The sequence below is a fragment of the Leuresthes tenuis genome, unplaced genomic scaffold (genome assembly GCF_036924035.1).
Source record: "Leuresthes tenuis unplaced genomic scaffold, fLeuTen1.0.hap1 SCAF_2, whole genome shotgun sequence".
Taxonomy (NCBI): Eukaryota; Metazoa; Chordata; class Actinopteri; order Atheriniformes; family Atherinopsidae; genus Leuresthes; species Leuresthes tenuis.
In genome coordinates, this window is record NW_027325356.1 from 3,023,538 (window position 1) to 3,036,014 (window position 12,477).

The following is a 12,477-nucleotide window of genomic DNA, read 5'->3' on the forward strand; positions in this document are numbered from 1 at the left end:
ATGCAGCCTCTAAATAAGGCATTATCTGTCTTTATTTCACCAATACTTTAAGAAGAATGAATGAATGAACGTGTGCTATAGCTCTGTTAGCTCATAGCTCTGTTAGCTCATAGCTGCTGTGTTGTTGTTATTGGCGGCTATCGGGGGGCTTATAGAGGGCTTTCTACACACTTTTCTACTGGGATGATGTCATCGATGCCCTTCCCTGCAGCACAGCTCATTCACTCCGGTAAGAACATCCATCTTACTCAAAGTCGTCGTTCACGTGGTCAAAATCTGATAAATATCCTGCCATGTTGCACAAAACTATCAGCAGCAAACTCTGTGTGAAGTTAGCCGACTGTCACAGAGCACGGAGTGAATAAACTGTGCTGCAGGGGGGCGTGTGGATGAAGTGGTCCCAGTAGAGTGCCTGTGTAGAAATCCCTCCGTTAGCTCTCCTTTAGCTGCAAGTAGCCACATAACAGCAGCTATGAGCTAACAGAGCTATAGCACACGTTCATTCATTCATTCTTCTTAAAGTATTGGTGAAATAAAGACAGATAATGCCTTATTTAGAGGCTGCATCCTCTAAGCCCCGTTCACTCCGTTATATGGATCTCCAGTTATCTAAATATCTTCTGAAGGACGCCGACTTTCACCAAACTGTTCTCAGTGAGCAGATGAACGGATTTCATGCCAGAAATAAGGTTTAAAAATACCGGAGTTCCCCTTTAAGCTCTGTAAGTTTGTGTACCAACCTGATTTTTTGACCGAGGAGAGGAAGAAGTCATCATTTCTAAAGTGCAGAACCTACTTTGAACAAAGCAGGTGTCCTCAGGTGTCACATACCTGACACTCTCCTCCCTGCATGGTTTCACAACTATTTACACTGTGAATCATGTGACCAAACCATGTTGGTCAGGTAGGGAAATGACTCACGGCTGAGAAGGTGTGAGTGACACACATGTGACCTCAATGAATCTTTTTAGGTGTGAAAGTCCTAACAGCAGCTCACTGAAGTGAAGAATCTGCTCAGACCACAATCATTGTACCTCTGATATCATTTAAGTGACGATTGAATCACTGTGTTTGCTTCCGTCATTTGAAAACTGACATATTTTTGATGAAATGCTGCCAATGTTGGTCTCAGTTTAAGGAGAACTTTAAGAAGTGTGTATTTCTGGTTATGTCCTGAACAACACTCTGATTTTCAGTCCATGTATCACGACCGCCAGGGAGTAGCAGTGGTGCCGCCCACTGTGCCAGGACCCTTCCTGGGCCTACCTGAGAAGGGCACCATAAAGAAGCAAAAGTCCATAGGTATGATGCATACACAGTGAGTGTGTCCGTTGTTAGAAAGATTCTCTCAAAATTAGGCTCAGAGTCGCTGGATACGATTAACACAAAACATTTATTTCTTGCAAGAAAGAGACAAGTCGGCACAAATCCACACAACCTGTCGGGAAGATCGCTCAGAGTTGTCTCCTCGACCAAATGGTGCTCCAGCTATTTATGTTGCTTATGCTTGCTGATCACACAATGTTATGAGAAAAGGCGCTTTTCTCACCATTCATTATTATGGGAAGGAACATTCAATGTTATGGGAAAAGGTGCTTCTCTCCCCATTCCTTGTTATGGGAAGGAACGTTCAATGTTATGGGAAAAGGTGCTTCTCTCCCCATTCCTTGTTATGGGAAGGAACGTTCAATGTTATGGGAAAAGGTGCTTCTCTCCCCATTCCTTGTTATGGGAAGGAACGTTCAATGTTATGGGAAAAGGTGCTTCTCTCCCCATTCCTTGTTATGGGAAGGAACGTTCAATGTTATGGGAAAAGGTGCTTCTCTCCCCATTCCTTGTTATGGGAAGGAACGTTCAATGTTATGGGAAAAGGTGCTTCTCTCCCCATTCCTTGTTATGGGAAGGAACGTTCAATGTTATGGGAAAAGGTGCTTCTCTCCCCATTCCTTGTTATGGGAAGGAACGTTCAATGTTATGGGAAAAGGTGCTTCTCTCCCCATTCCTTGTTATGGGAAGGAACGTTCAATGTTATGGGAAAAGGTGCTTCTCTCCCCATTCCTTGTTATGGGAAGGAACGTTCAATGTTATGGGAAAAGGTGCTTCTCTCCCCATTCCTTGTTATGGGAAGGAACGTTCAATGTTATGGGAAAAGGTGCTTCTCTCCCCATTCCTTGTTATGGGAAGGAACGTTCAATGTTATGGGAAAAGGTGCTTCTCTCCCCATTCCTTGTTATGGGAAGGAACGTTCAATGTTATGGGAAAAGGTGCTTCTCTCCCCATTCATTATTATGGGAAGGAACGTTCAATGTTATGGGAAAAGGTGCTTCTCTCACCATTCCTTGTTATGGGAAGGAACGTTCAATGTTATGGGAAAAGGTGCTTCTCTCCCCATTCCTTGTTATGGGAAGGAACGTTCAATGTTATGGGAAAAGGCGCTTCTCTCCCCATTCCTTGTTATGGGAAGGAACGTTCAATGTTATGGGAAAAGGCGCTTTTCTCACCATTCATTATTATGGGAAGGAACGTTCAATGTTATGGGAAAAGGTGCTTCTCTCCCCATTCCTTGTTATGGGAAGGAACGTTCAATGTTATGGGAAAAGGTGCTTCTCTCCCCATTCCTTGTTATGGGAAGGAACGTTCAATGTTATGGGAAAAGGTGCTTCTCTCCCCATTCCTTGTTATGGGAAGGAACGTTCAATGTTATGGGAAAAGGTGCTTCTCTCCCCATTCCTTGTTATGGGAAGGAACGTTCAATGTTATGGGAAAAGGTGCTTCTCTCCCCATTCATTATTATGGGAAGGAACGTTCAATGTTATGGGAAAAGGTGCTTCTCTCACCATTCATTATTATGGGAAGGAACGTTCAATGTTATGGGAAAAGGTGCTTCTCTCCCCATTCCTTGTTATGGGAAGGAACGTTCAATGTTATGGGAAAAGGTGCTTCTCTCCCCATTCCTTGTTATGGGAAGGAACGTTCAATGTTATGGGAAAAGGTGCTTCTCTCCCCATTCCTTGTTATGGGAAGGAACGTTCAATGTTATGGGAAAAGGTGCTTCTCTCCCCATTCCTTGTTATGGGAAGGAACGTTCAATGTTATGGGAAAAGGTGCTTCTCTCCCCATTCCTTGTTATGGGAAGGAACGTTCAATGTTATGGGAAAAGGTGCTTCTCTCCCCATTCCTTGTTATGGGAAGGAACGTTCAATGTTATGGGAAAAGGTGCTTCTCTCCCCATTCCTTGTTATGGGAAGGAACGTTCAATGTTATGGGAAAAGGTGCTTCTCTCCCCATTCATTATTATGGGAAGGAACGTTCAATGTTATGGGAAAAGGTGCTTCTCTCACCATTCCTTGTTATGGGAAGGAACGTTCAATGTTATGGGAAAAGGTGCTTCTCTCCCCATTCCTTGTTATGGGAAGGAACGTTCAATGTTATGGGAAAAGGCGCTTCTCTCCCCATTCCTTGTTATGGGAAGGAACGTTCAATGTTATGGGAAAAGGTGCTTTTCTCACCATTCATTATTATGGGAAGGAACGTTCAATGTTATGGGAAAAGGTGCTTCTCTCCCCATTCCTTGTTATGGGAAGGAACGTTCAATGTTATGGGAAAAGGTGCTTCTCTCCCCATTCCTTGTTATGGGAAGGAACGTTCAATGTTATGGGAAAAGGTGCTTCTCTCCCCATTCCTTGTTATGGGAAGGAACGTTCAATGTTATGGGAAAAGGTGCTTCTCTCCCCATTCCTTGTTATGGGAAGGAACGTTCAATGTTATGGGAAAAGGTGCTTCTCTCCCCATTCATTATTATGGGAAGGAACGTTCAATGTTATGGGAAAAGGTGCTTCTCTCACCATTCATTATTATGGGAAGGAACGTTCAATGTTATGGGAAAAAGTGCTTCTCTCCCCATTCCTTGTTATGGGAAGGAACGTTCAATGTTATGGGAAAAGGTGCTTCTCTCACCATTCCTTGTTATGGGAAGGAACGTTCAATGTTATGGGAAAAGGTGCTTCTCTCCCCATTCCTTGTTATGGGAAGGAACGTTCAATGTTATGGCAAAAGGTGCTTCTCTCCCCATTCCTTGTTATGGGAAGGAACGTTCAATGTTATGGGAAAAGGTGCTTCTCTCCCCATTCATTATTATGGGAAGGAACGTTCAATGTTATGGGAAAAGGTGCTTCTCTCCCCATTCATTATTATGGGAAGGAACGTTCAATGTTATGGGAAAAGGTGCTTCTCTCCCCATTCCTTGTTATGGGAAGGAACGTTCAATGTTATGGGAAAAGGCGCTTCTCTCCCCATTCATTATTATGGGAAGGAACGTTCAATGTTATGGGAAAAGGCGCTTCTCTCCCCATTCATTATTATGGGAAGGAACGTTCAATGTTATGGGAAAAGGTGCTTCTCTCCCCATTCATTATTATGGGAAGGAACGTTCAATGTTATGGGAAAAGGTGCTTCTCTCCCCATTCCTTGTTATGGGAAGGAACGTTCAATGTTATGGGAAAAGGTGCTTCTCTCCCCATTCCTTGTTATGGGAAGGAACGTTCAATGTTATGGGGAAAAGGTGCTTCTCTCCCCATTCCTTGTTATGGGAAGGAACGTTCAATGTTATGGGAAAAGGTGCTTCTCTCCCCATTCATTATTATGGGAAGGAACGTTCAATGTTATGGGAAAAGGTGCTTCTCTCCCCATTCCTTGTTATGGGAAGGAACGTTCAATGTTATGGGAAAAGGTGCTTCTCTCCCCATTCCTTGTTATGGGAAGGAACGTTCAATGTTATGGGAAAAGGTGCTTCTCTCCCCATTCCTTATTATGGGAAGGAACGTTCAATGTTATGGGAAAAGGTGCTTCTCTCCCCATTCCTTGTTATGGGAAGGAACGTTCAATGTTATGGGAAAAGGTGCTTTTCTCCCCATTCATTATTATGGGAAGGAACGTTCAATGTTATGGGAAAAGGTGCTTCTCTCCCCATTCCTTGTTATGGGAAGGAACGTTCAATGTTATGGGAAAAGGTGCTTCTCTCACCATTCCTTGTTATGGGAAGGAACGTTCAATGTTATGAGAAAAGGCGCTTTTCTCACCATTCCTTGTTATGGGAAGGAACGTTCAATGTTATGGGAAAAGGTGCTTTTCTCCCCATTCATTATTATGGGAAGGAACGTTCAATGTTATGGGAAAAGGTGCTTCTCTCCCCATTCCTTGTTATGGGAAGGAACGTTCAATGTTATGGGAAAAGGTGCTTCTCTCACCATTCCTTGTTATGGGAAGGAACGTTCAATGTTATGAGAAAAGGCGCTTTTCTCACCATTCATTATTATGGGAAGGAACGTTCAATGTTATGGGAAAAGGTGCTTCTCTCCCCGTTCCTTGTTATGGGAAGGAACGTTCAATGTTATGGGAAAAGGTGCTTCTCTCCCCGTTCCTTATTATGGGAAGGAACGTTCAATGTTATGGGAAAAGGTGCTTCTCTCCCCATTCCTTGTTATGGGAAGGAACGTTCAATGTTATGGGAAAAGGTGCTTTTCTCACCATTCCTTGTTATGGGAAGGAACGTTCAATGTTATGGGAAAAGGTGCTTTTCTCCCCATTCATTATTATGGGAAGGAACGTTCAATGTTATGGGAAAAGGTGCTTTTCTCACCATTCCTTGTTATGGGAAGGAACGTTCAATGTTATGGGAAAAGGTGCTTTTACCAGAGTACCAGAGTCAAAACACTTTTGCTCGAATCATAGAAGAGGAAAAGATGGAGGGACTCTTCTGTCATAGTATAACTATATAATTTTTCCAACACCGTGCACGAATACGTGTGTGTGTTCTGTGTGTGTGGCAGCTACTTTATGCTTTCAGCTTGTCATAATATTCTATAAATGCACAGATGACTTGCTCCGTGTGCTCTTGCAATATTGCAGCTAATTATAGATAAATCAGAGTGATCCAGTCAGCAAAGTGTGCTTTCAGGCGATAATATTGGAGGTCATTAAGCATATGCTGAGACTTCGGTCTCACTGCAGAGCCAGAGGAACATCACGCAGGCTAATGTTACCCTCAGCTCTTATGATTTGCCGTGCCATCATCTTTCCAGTAGATGATGAGGTTGATGGAAACACACAGCAGTATGTTCTTGTTTGGCAGTGTTGTGAATTAATTACTCACATTCATTGTCTCACGATTTACAGTAGCTGTGCAAATGAAAGAAACAATGTTAACGGCACAAACAAGTGACGTCTGCCGGCATCTGCAGGCTGACGAGTCATCTTCTCACTCATATTCCCAAAGAGCTGGTTTTGTAGCTAAATGTCACCACATTTCCGAGGAACATCAAAAGTAATTGATGCACAGTTACATTCGACCCTTTTTTAGCGCACATGGCTCCATAATTGCTGCACAGATTTCAATTCAGCACTCGTTTTTCCTTGCCCTGATTTTCCATTTTCAAGATTTAATATCAGGTAATTTGTCAGCTTAATTCACCAGAAAATCCCAGATTCCTGCAGCAAACAGCAGCATCTATTCACATCTATGGGGTTGCTTGGAAATTTCAGCAATGCCCCACTTATACAGATATAAGCACATATTGTGTGGAACTCTGAGGAAATAAAAAGAAGGGATGTTTCCCTCGGGTCCTCACATAATTTTTCTTTCTGCTCCATTTCCCGAAGGTACATCGGAGGATGAGAAACTGGGATTCCTCACGCCTCCCCTGCTCAAGTTCTCCCGCAGTCTCTCAATGCCTGACACCTCAGAGGACATCCCTCCTCCCCCGGCCATTTCACCCCCTTCACCACCTGCCTACAACTCAGCTGCTGGCCCGACATCCAAGAACTATGGCACCACACGACCGAGCTTCACACAGAACTCCCCAAATGCAGTGACAACTATCAGCCAAACTAAAGATGTCGGCACGTTAAGACGAGGCTATTTTCGACAGAGCTCTGAGCATTTTGAGAGCACACGCACTCGAGGACGCACACCGGTTCCCGAGAACCCTTACTCCGAGGTTGGCAATAAGACGCTGTATGTGCCAGCAAAACCCGCTAGAAGGAAGGGGATGCTGGTAAAGCAGCCCAATGTGGAGGACAGTCCAGAGAAATCATGTCACATGCCATCAAGCCCCTCGGGCGCAGTTTCCATGCCCACTACGCCTGTGGAAAGGACATGCTCCTCCATCCCCATCCCCACCATCATCGTTAAGGAGCCCTCCACCAGCAGCAGTGGCAAGAGCAGCCAGGGTAGCAGTATGGAGATCGAACCCACAACCCCTGAGCATCCACCTCTCACACCTACCGTTGGTGGAAGTGGAGGTTTGCGACCTGAGGACCCCCTCTCACTGAACAACCCCTTTGCAGCAGCCATTGCTGGGGCAGTGCGGGACCGCGAGAAGAGGCTAGAGGCCAAAAAGCACTCGATTGCCTTCCAGTCGGTAGACATTGGGGATGATGAATTGAGCAGTCCCACACCAACCCCTCGTCTTCGTCAATCCAAGTCCATCGATGAAGGCATGTTCAGCAGTGATGAACGCCTTCGAAGGATAATGGCCCCCCCTTCAGCAAAGCTCGGACGCCCAGTTGGTGGTGGTAGTGGCAATATGACAGACTTCAACACTCCTGAGCCCACAGTGGTTCGGGAGCCTCTTAACACCAGAACAGGCCAATATCCCAATCTGGACAGTCCCGTTAGTCTCCCGGCCACTCCCCCTAAGAGCCACTACAAGGCCAACGGCACCTACCTCCACCCTGTCACTGGCAAACCCCTGGACCCCAACTCACCACTCGCTCTGGCACTGGCAGCACGTGACCGGGCCATGAAGGAGCAACAGAACCATCCTCAGAATCAGTCAACAAATCCTCCTCAGGTTCAGCAAACCCCCAAGCACGAAGCCCAGTCTCTTCCTCCTCAGCAGAGTCACAAACCAGACCTCAACCAGCCGCTGTTTATTGACACCAAACTACGCTCGGGGATTGAGACGAGTTTTGCTGCAATCTCTACAGCAACTATGGGAAGGCCAGGCCGTGGCGGCCTTCGGAGACAGATGACGGAGCAGAAGTACGAGTCCGACGGAGCACGGGAAGAGCGCAAGCATCAAGCAGTTGAGGAGAGGAAAAGCGCCCCGGCTGATGTGGTGGACACATCACAGCCTAAGTCAGCCGGGCTGTTGATGGTCCACACGAGCACAGAAGCAACAAGCAACAAGGCGAACAACCAGGAGGTGGAGGTTCAGGACAGCAACCGGCCGTCCGAGCTGAAGGACCCCAACCAGCCCGATCCTCGCAATGCTCCAATCCTGTCCGCCAATCAGTCAGCCGCATCACGGAGAAGGAGCGTTCCTTTAGGGGAATCCCTGGATGAACCGGTAAAACTGCCCTTCCGCATCCCCCCTCCTCCTCTGGCCTCAGTTGACATCGATGAGGAATTTGAGTTCTCGGAACCCCTCCCCCCACCGCTAGAGTTTGCAAACAGTATCGACATTCCTGATGACCAGGCCAGTGCCATCGCAGAGATGCTGCAGCAGCAGAGGCGGAACGGGGGACCTCCTCTGCCCCCTTACCACCCACATGCCCCGCCACCCGTCACCGACCCACACAAACGGGTGTTAAACAGCATGCCGCCTTCATATCCTCCCGCTCCACCTGACCCAGAGTCTGGGGTGGGTGACTCGGGCATCGAGGAGGTAGACAGCCGCAGCAGCGGGGATCCTCAGCACATGGAGACCACCAGCACCGTTTCCAGCATCTCCACCCTGTCGTCAGAAGGAGGCTTCTGCGACAGCGCATTGGAGAGCCTCTACGCCACCGCAGACGGACACGCCTTCCTGGTGGATCGGCCCCCTGTTCCACCCAAACCCAAAGGCAAATCCGTCATCAACAGAACGTCGTTTTATCACGACGCCCTCATTGAAGAGCCCCCAGAGTCCTACGGGTCACCTCCTCAGGCCCCTCCCCCTCCCCCCTCGTCCACAGAGCCTCCAAGGACTCCTTCTCAAAGGACATCCAAGTTGTGGGGCGATCAGCCCCCCGAGCTGCGCAGCCCTCCATCCACACCAGACTCCAAGAACACCGTGATCACTGAGCTGAGCTCCATTCTGCAGCACATGAATCGCGACCGGCCGGCCAAGCCAGGAGAGAGCCTCGACTCCCCCACAGGAACCAGAGGGGGCTTTGGAACCAGGTATGAGAGGTCAGCAGCACCCAAACTCTGGGTTCCACAAACTTTTTTTGTGTTGTTTTGGTGTGTTCTGTGTGATCCTTCAGCATTCACTTTTATGGTTGGCTGGTTTTCATTTCAGGACTTGATCCTGTGGATAATTTGAGAAAAATCAAGGGGTTCACTTAGTTTTTCCACACACTGCTTCCACGTCTTGTCTAAGCTTTTGTATCATGTTTCTGTATTTATCAGACGCTTTTATCCAAAGCGACTTACAAATGAAGATATAACAGCTCTATAAAAAGCTAACAATAAGCTACATAGAAGGAACCCAGGAGTCCGACTCTGTCAGAGGTGACAGAGTAGAGATAGGGTGCAGGCATAGAAGGAAGTGCAGAAAGATAAAGTGCAGAGATAGAGGGGGGAGGGAAGTACAAGGTAAGTGCTGGGATAGGAGATGCTCTCTGAAGAGCTGGGTTTTCAGGAGCTTCTTGAAGATAGACAGGGACGCCCCTGTTCTGGTAGCGCTCGGTAGGTCATTCCACCATCGTGGGACGACACATGAACAGAGTTTGGATTGTCTTAGGCGTGGTGTAGGAGCTGCTAGACGACAATCCTGGGACCAACGGAGGGACCCAGTTGGGACAGAAGCCTTTGCAAGAGCATTCAAGTAGATGGAGCCGTTCCATTAAGCTCTTTGTAGCTAACATCTGGGACTTGAACCTGATGCGGACGGCTAAGGGCAGCCAGAGGAGCTCAATGAACAGAGGGGGGGCGTGTTCTTTTAGGCTGATCCAAGACCAGACGCACCGCCGCGTTCTGGACCATCTGCAGAGGTTTCACAGGCTGGAGAGCAGTTAGGAAACCAGTTAGGAGACAAGTTAGGAGACCAGTTAGGAGACCAGTTAGGAGACCAGTTAGGAGAGCAGTTAGGAAACCAGTTAGGAGACCAGTTAGGAGAGCAGTTAGGAAACCAGTTAGGAAACCAGTTAGGAGACCAGTTAGGAGACCAGTTAGGAAACCAGTTAGGAGAGCAGTTAGGAAACCAGTTAGGAGACCAGTTAGGAGAGCAGTTAGGAAACCAGTTAGGAAACCAGTTAGGAGACCAGTTAGGAGACCAGTTAGGAAACCAGTTAGGAGACCAGTTAGGAGAGCAGTTAGGAAACCAGTTAGGAGACCAGTTAGGAGAGCAGTTAGGAGACCAGTTAGGAAACCAGTTAGGAGACCAGTTAGGAGAGCGTTGCAGTAGTCAATATCAGTCAGTATCATAAATAATGACACAGTGTAACATGTCATTTGTTGTTGTTTTACCTCATTTTAAGGCCTGGTTTCACTGTAGAATCTTAGGACTGAGAGAGGGTGTACTTTCTTTTGTCAGAAACTGTTGCTGGGCTCCGTCCAGCATTACATTATCGATCTGTAATTTTGCATGAATGCATAAATCCTCCATCATTTAGTTTAACATTATTTGGCTGCTTTCCGTCACAGTTCCAACTGAACGTCTGTTTGAATAGAAACACTTACACTGTGCCTGTTGATGGGGATGATTAAGGGATGCTATATGTGATAAAGTGAGGCCGATATCTTCAGCATTCAGGACTCAAATCTGCAGGAAGCGGGTCTTGATGGACCCTGCACCTGAACCAGCTGAGCTCATGCTTTTTTAACTCACATGTCCCCCCTGTGAGAGGGGAATAAAAAGCATGATCAATAATTCACTGCTCACATGCATTTTGTATGAACGGTCCCATCGTTCATCAGCGGCGTGGAGAGTGGAGGAAATGCTGGGCTTTCTGGGCTAATCAGCACCGTGAGGCCAACTCACGGTGACCGTTTGGGGTAATTAGTGTGAGATGCTCAACACTCACACCTTCATGTTATCCTCATTATCATCGTCTGCAGTTTGGGGCTGTTGACCTTTGCACCATGCACTCCTTTCCAGCTCAGTCCTCTTCTTCTTCATTTTGAAAAGTCCTCTGCTGTGCCGTCCAGTTTTATTTCTTCATGCCTTCACAGATCGGTTCCTTCATTCCTGTGACGTCACACTTAATGCCAGATTCCATCAAATTATGTTGTCATCCAGAAACATTAGAATTCCAGAAAGTTGCAGAGCCACGAGGAACCAAATGTACAAAACATTTATTCTTATTTTTCCAGGAAAACAGGAAATATTTGCAGTGATTTACTAAAAGTGAACATAAATGAATGAGTTTGTTCAGTTTTGAGCAGCTTTAAAGTGAATCTCTGGTCTGAGCTCCTTTATTCTCCAACTCAGCCTGAACCCTCTGAGACAAGCTTTCTGTCATTTCTTTAAGGAGTCTTCAGGAATAGTTCTCCAGGCTTCTTGAAGGACATCCCAAAGCTCTTCTTTGGATGTGGGCTGCCTTTTGTTCCGTTCTCTGTCAGATGATCCCACACTGCTTCAATAATGTTGAGGTCCGGGCTCTGGGGAGGATTCATCCCTCCATAAGACCTGTTGCCACTGATTTTCAGTCCACTTCTTGTGTCATTTGGCACAGCTCAGCCTTTTCTCCCTGTTTCCCTTCCTTAAGAACGGCTTCTTGACAGCCACCCTTCCATGGAGACCATTTCTGATGAGGCTTGGGCCAACAGTAGATGGATCAGCTGAAGGTCCAGATGCATCTCTCAGGTCCTGTCAGGTCACAGCTGGATTTTTTCCTCTTTCTTAAGGACATCACTTTCAGATCCTGTTCATCTGCTGGAGATAGTTTTTTAGGCCTGACACTTCTTCTTTTGTCCTCCACTTGTCCAGTTTCCTCAAATGTTTTAAGGACACACTGCACACCATGCTGAGATATAAGTTTTCAGCTCAGGACCGGACTGAAACTGAGTGAAACTGTACATGTCAACACTGAGCTGAAAGTCATTCGAAGTGTGTTTTATGTGCGCTGCTGTTTCTGTGCATTACCCACACTGTCCTCTGGTGGCCTTTTTCATATCTCTGCATTGTTTGAAGGAATGTTTCCTGGTTTCTTGGGCTCAGGTGAGATCAGAGGCTTAATGTCTGTGTGATCAAACCGCCAGATGTTTCCCAGCTGCGATGTGACTGCAGCTCAGCATCCTCCTGAAATCAGTCGGCTTCTTGTAGCCGTGTGTTTTCTGAGAGAGCGTCTGTGTTGCTCCTGTCAGATGGAGTCAAAGCCCTCATCTCTTGGACGTCACCAGGGTCTCAGAGTATCTGCCTCTGGTCTCAGAGTTGTGTGCACTACCTTGTCTTGTGAAGAGGGGTTGCCAGGCAGCAGAAGATGAGGTTGTAGGCAGATAGGGGGAGCAGAGGCCTGCAGAGGGTGAGACGGTCCTGCGTCAAACAGATGGCG

General features: G+C 46.9%; 1 protein-coding gene across 1 annotated transcript in view; it reads left to right on the forward strand.

The window, feature by feature from the left end:
• LOC140301431 (SH3 and multiple ankyrin repeat domains protein 2-like) overlaps positions 1 to 12,477 on the forward strand; it is a 256,845-nt gene that overhangs the window by 236,709 nt on the left and 7,659 nt on the right. Inside the window, exons 24-25 of the mRNA XM_072379870.1 lie at positions 1,197 to 1,302; positions 6,658 to 9,163. Of these exons, the coding sequence (XP_072235971.1) occupies positions 1,197 to 1,302; positions 6,658 to 9,163 (2,612 nt within the window). The remainder of the gene's footprint in view (positions 1 to 1,196; positions 1,303 to 6,657; positions 9,164 to 12,477) is intronic.